This window comes from Cariama cristata, unplaced genomic scaffold, assembly GCF_000690535.1.
Source record: "Cariama cristata isolate BGI_N322 unplaced genomic scaffold, ASM69053v1 scaffold6730, whole genome shotgun sequence".
Taxonomy (NCBI): Eukaryota; Metazoa; Chordata; class Aves; order Cariamiformes; family Cariamidae; genus Cariama; species Cariama cristata.
Window position 1 is genome coordinate 27,454 of NW_009593991.1, and position 5,758 is coordinate 33,211.

General features: G+C 54.9%; 1 protein-coding gene across 1 annotated transcript; it reads right to left on the reverse strand.

Annotated features, from left to right (window-relative positions):
* Positions 1-792: 792 nt before the first annotated feature.
* LOC104158550 (5'(3')-deoxyribonucleotidase, mitochondrial-like) lies at positions 793-5,751 on the reverse strand (the record flags this gene model as incomplete). Its single annotated transcript, XM_009696230.1, is given in 6 exon segments — positions 793-848; positions 851-943; positions 1,151-1,265; positions 1,651-1,711; positions 2,200-2,300; positions 5,701-5,751. Coding segments are annotated over 6 exon segments (477 nt in total), but the record flags the coding sequence as incomplete, so codon positions are not given.
* Between the last annotated feature and the right edge of the window lie 7 nt (positions 5,752-5,758).

The window sequence follows — 5,758 nt, forward strand, 5'->3', positions numbered from 1 at the left end:
TCCCAGCTGTAAAGCTGCGGCAGCTCCGCAGGGATGAGGGCAAGCGGGGATGCCTCCCACCAGCTGGAGGATGGCTACATCCCGGGTGTGACAGTGCCTCATGGCTCTCTCCGCACGGCCACATCCACGGGAGGAGTGGTATTGTCCCTATATCCCGCTGCAGGGACTCTTCCTGCAGGGAAGCACGTAGCTGTCCTGTTGCATCGCTGCAAGGAACGGCACAGCTGAGCCGGTGCAGGCGGCCTGGGCAGAGTCCGCCCGCTCCCCCTGCCCTGCCAGTCGCCCCTCTCCCCAAACCCAGGCACCGGCGGGGAGGAAACATCCCCCAAGGCAGCCCCTCGGTATGAAGCCCCGTGAGGATGAAAGAAACCACCCGCGTGGTCCCCGACTGTAACGCAGAGAGGAGGATGGAGAGCTGGTCTGTGCCACGCGGTGCACTGGATAAGGGCAGTGACACGCTGAGGGTGACCTTGTCCGTAAGAAACACCGGGCTGGCGTCGCCAGGGGTGCAGATGCAGCACAGAGACCCCAGGAGCCAGTGGGAAATGCCCCCCAGCTGGGCTGCCGGGTCCACAGGACCAATCCTGCTGCTGGTCCCTTGTCACATAGCCAGGCTGGGGTCTGCTCTCCAGGTCCAGGTGGCTGTGGTGCTTCAGCTCACCTTCCTCTTCCTCTCCGCAGCAGGCACAGTGTCTGTCTGTCTGTCCATCCATCCACGGACTGCCTGCAGCAGGACTCCAAAGGGACACGAGCAGGTGACTGCAGCCCCGGGCGGCTGCGGGGAGCTGGTGTTTAGGCGGCTTGGCTGGGCGGCAGGCGTTTGCTGTCCAGAATGGCCTTCCAGTCGTGGACTGCAGCCTGCGGCTGGGGGGCTTCAGCTGCAGGTGCTTGTTGTGACAGGCCGTGAAGAGGACGTGCTCCCAGCTGGGGTTGAGCTCAGCCCCTGCAAAGCAAGGAGAGAGGTCGGCTCTCTGGACAACTCCTCTGCGAGACACAGAGGTTGACCTTACTCCAACATGAGGAGCCTGCGGACACAAACCCCTAACGAGAGGCTAATCACGCAGGGAGGGACCAGCGCCCATCAGCCCTGGATGCCATCTGCTCCTTGGGGCTGCCTCCGGTCACTCCTGCCACCCCGCACCTCCCTTACCTGTTATATCAGGTCTGTCGTCTATAAGCAGGTCAGCAGAAACCACCGTCTTATCTCGCGTCAAAACGACCTGCTCGAGAAACTCGGGGCCGAAGTGCTTCTCCACCCAGGCGTACTGGAAGGCGAGAGGCGAGCGGTGAGCTCAGGGGAGGCTGGTGGATGGGGCAGGGGCTGCACGAGCCCTGGCCTCGACACAGGGAGGACATCTCTCATAATAAGTTCATTAGTGGGAAGGATTCGGATGCTGCTGGAGCACAAGTTCTTTTAAAGCCAAGCAGCTTTTGATGTCGTGATGAAATATGAAAACCGAGCGCCTCAGTGCATGCAAATGGCAGAGCTTGGCCGGTGGCGGAGCTGCTGCTCTGCGAAGATGCTTAGGTATAAAACTGGTGGAGCAGGGAAATATTGCTGCCATTTTACAGCCGGAGGCATGCGGGGTCAGCTGGCTTTTGCTGGGCAGCGCGGTACAGGAGGGGGAGCTGGGATTCGGACTTTCTCACCTTCTCGTAAGGGCAGTAGCGGTACTTCTTGATTGGGCTTGTGCAGATGAACACGTCGGTGCTGCCAAAAGGATAAAAACAGGAACAGAGTGTCACTCGGTGGCCAAACACACCGATCAGACCCTGCTCCCCCTTGAGATACACCTGGCTACCTTTGCGAGACCCCACTCCATGCCTGAGCAGGCAGGTGGCCAAAGCAGACCCCCTGCCACACACAGACCAAACCGGGGTGATTTAAGACATTAATCCCCGATCTTGCAGGATCCCACCCCCAGGATGTGCAGCCGCACCCACAGCATAAGCAGGTTCCCCTTTTCACCACCCTTGCTGGGAGCAGAGAGCTGAAGGGAAGGGGGCTGCACATAGCTGATTTTCTTGGCAACTGCTCCAGGAGTCAAAGCCCTCTCTTTCCTCCCATGCCCAGCCGGCCGGGAGGTATTTTTAATGCTGATGCTGTATTCAGCGCTTCTGCCAGGAGGCAGAGGAGTCTGCAAAGCCACTGCTGCTCCCCCATCGATCCCCAAATACCATAGGGAGGTTCCTACTCACTCTGCCAAATTTGCCATTTGCTTCACAGCTTCCACAGCCCCGGGGAGCGGGTCCAGCTCAATGAAGAAGTTCTTGGATTCCCAGATGCTGATGGCTTTTTCCTGTGGGGGGACAGAGAGCAGTTACTGCACAGGGCTTCTTGTTGTTGTTCTCCTTGCACATGCATCTTTCCCCACCCTTTGCTAGGACAGAGGATGGTGACAGCGAGGAAGGTGGGAGCGCTGGCTCCGGTCTCCTCCTGCTAACCCGCCTTGCCTCCGTGGGTCCCTCTGTTCCCCACCTGCCAACCTGCACCCGTCCCATACAATTTAGATCAGAGATGCTCTGAAGCACACTTGGTTTTGTCTGTGCAGCCCCAGACACAGAGGGAGCAGCACGTTCCTTCAAGGCAAAACACAAGAGATTGTCCAGAACCAAACCAAACCCCAGGTCTGCGTCTGGAAGGGCACTTCCACGTGGATCTGGCTGACATGGCCTGGTACCCCTGCTGTAATGTTCTGCTGTTCAGCCACAGATGCCGTCTGGCCTATTTGTCTTGACCAGATCACTTAAAATAGCAGCCGGGCTGCTCTCATAGGAGAAAGTGTATTACAGGATGAACTACATGTCAGGATGAATGCAGATGCTCTTCCTCAGGGATGCCTGGGCAAGGACTACCAGGCACGTAGGGCATCTCCAGGCAAGGGTTTGAAAGACTTAACATCCAGGTCAGCAGCCGGGCTGCACTGGTATGGCACACAGAGAGAGACCACAGGGGGCAAAACCCTGGGACGAGGGCAGAGTCCAGGGGCTGCCTGCGATGGGTCCAGCACAGCTGTAAGGAACGGCATCCCCTGCACTCCCTCAAAGCGGTAACGGCTTTTCAGCCACCAAGGAAAGCAATTATTTAGCAGAGACACTGGGTCCTCGGGGAGGAGAGCCTGGGAGTGCTGCAACGCGGCTGCGGGCAGCAGAAGCAGCCTTGTCCCAGTGTTGCAATGCAGCTGAGCAGCTGCAGACGCAGCTGGGAGAAGTTTTGAAGGGAGCCCTGCCCTGAAGGATTGATCTTCATTTTGAGCACCTCTATTTCGGTATTTGAGGCAGGGGAATAGGGACAAAACGAACTTTAAGACCATGCCGGCCTTCTTGTATTGCAAGGGTATGGAGGAGCCAGCAGAGCATCAGGGGAGGAGAGCGCAGCCTCAGAGATGCATATATGCTGGTTCTTACAGCTCATACCAACAAATAGGCTGGTTGGACACACCAGCTAGACTTGCAGCTCCCTCCTGCCCGATGAGTGGGAATCTCGTGGGTAACAACCACCTTTTGCCTTTATTACATCTGTACTGGGAGAAGAAAACAGGCAACCACGAGCAACTGGGGCTTTGCTGGGAACTCCAGGCTCAGGGCAGCAACGCCCCAGAGCAAACACAGGGGTCACCCGGGGAGTCATGTTCTGCTTCATCCTGCGCCAAGACGCTGGCTGCACACCTGCCCCATTAATGAACCCATTACGTATTTGGGCACTGAGCACTTAACATGACATGCCAGAATCAAACCCTGTATTTCTCAAAAAACTCCCAGAAAACATGAGAAGACCAGACACCCAACTTAAAAGGAGAGACTGCTCAGATCAACTGTTGCCCTCTTCCCTTTTTTCTGAGCAGCCGAAAACATTGGTGGTTCAGAGGAGGGAAGAAAAGCCTTCTTCATACATGTTCAGAATGAAAACAGGCTGATTTGGTGCAAGAGAGCCAGCAGAAATGCCTCTTGGCACCGCGACGAGAACAGCTACCCTAACAGTTTGCCACAGGGCCAGACAAACATTCACTGCTTTAGACCAGCGAGCAATGATGTTTTATTTTTAAGATACTGACTGTAGTTGCACAAGAGACGTCTGAGAAACACGGCCTGATGCAGCAAAGCACTTCAAACTGTGCTGAAGTGTTTTCTTACAGCAAGGACTTCCGTAGCTATTCTGCTTCCACTTCCGTCAAAAAACATTTTGCAATCACGCTCGATGGGGGAAGAACTAAGCTGATCTTGAAGAAAAGACCCGCTCGGCTCCCAGAGCCAGAATAAATCCCTGCGGCACCGCAGCCAGGACACTGCCCGGCAGATGGAAAAATCCAGCAGGCTGGGAATCCCACCACGTGCCAGGCAGGACAGACCCTCGATTTCCTTCTTATCTCTCCCCACGAGCAATTTCCCTGCCCACTGAGGGCTCCCCATCCTGCCAGGTCTGTGTGCTCAGCACATGGCTGAGCTGTTGTTCTCCCTTTCAGAGCTGGGACCCTCAGCTCGTTGGACTCTTTGGCTCCTGTTTTCTGGTCTCCTACAGCAGGTCGATGGTGCTCTCTGATGAGGAGGGACTGGAACGGCCCACGTGCCCGTAGCCACAGAGCAGCTCCTACTGTCTTTATCCCTGGTCTGAAACCACGGATGAAATCAGGGCTGCCCTGAGGTCAGTCTGTGGAAGTTTTGCTACTTGTTCAGCCCAAGGTTTTGTAGTTTTCCGTGATCACAGCAGACACAAGATGAGCTCACTTCATTTAACACATCCACAGTAGTTAAGATCAAGAAAAAAAAAAAAAAGAGTTATCATGCATTACCCCTGCCAAACTTTTAGCATCTGCTTTACTGCATGAGTGAGGTCCTCCATTTCCCTTTCATCAATCCCAGCTAGAGAGGACACGTTATTCCTCCAGCTCATCAAGCCGTTTAGGACTTTGTCAGTGGGAGAGCCCTGGCCCTTATTCACGCTCCCTTCCTTGTAGCCATCATACCACTGAAGACAAGAGTACTTTTATTTGCTGTAACGCCTTTCAACCAGCGCAACTGCAATCCGCAGATGAGACCACAGGCATCCCATCGAGATGGGAAACTGTTAGAGGCAGAAACCGACTTTCCGCAGCACTCAGCCCTTCGTTGAATGACAAAGTACAACATAAAGACAGCTTCTGCTTTTAGGCTTTAATTATTAAAATGAATACAATAATTTTCAGGCATGGGAGGGCTTGGGGTTGTTTTAATCTTAAGCAAGCCCTCACATGAAGCATCAATTGCATGGTTTGTTCTCAACTTCTCTGCTGAGTCCCACCCCTCACATTGCTGTTGAGGAACTAAACTAAATAATTCATCTAGGAACAGGATCAATTTGTGCAGCTTGGCCAAATCAGAGCTAGAAAAACCCAGCTAGGCAATTCGGGACATTTTAAAACAGATGTTCTGAAAGATCTCCTTTCCTTGCATCTATCTCCATCCATGCATGCAGCGAAAAAGAGACAGATGTGCATGAAAAATGCTGGATTTCTGGAAAAAGGCGGCACTGCTGGAAGCCCTCCTGCGTGCAGACCTGTACCTGTGTTTCAGTGGGAGCTCTGGCCAGCACCCGCAGCCCTCCCCAGCACTGCACCCACGACCTGGGGGTCAGCGGGTCCCGCGGGGCCGGAGCTCCAGCTGCGCTTCGCAGAGCCAACAAGAGCCACGGCAAGACCCCGGAGGATGGATGCATAGACTCACACTCAGCTCAGGTCCCAGCCGCCCGTATTGCTCCGACACCCAGAAGCCCCTCCGGTCC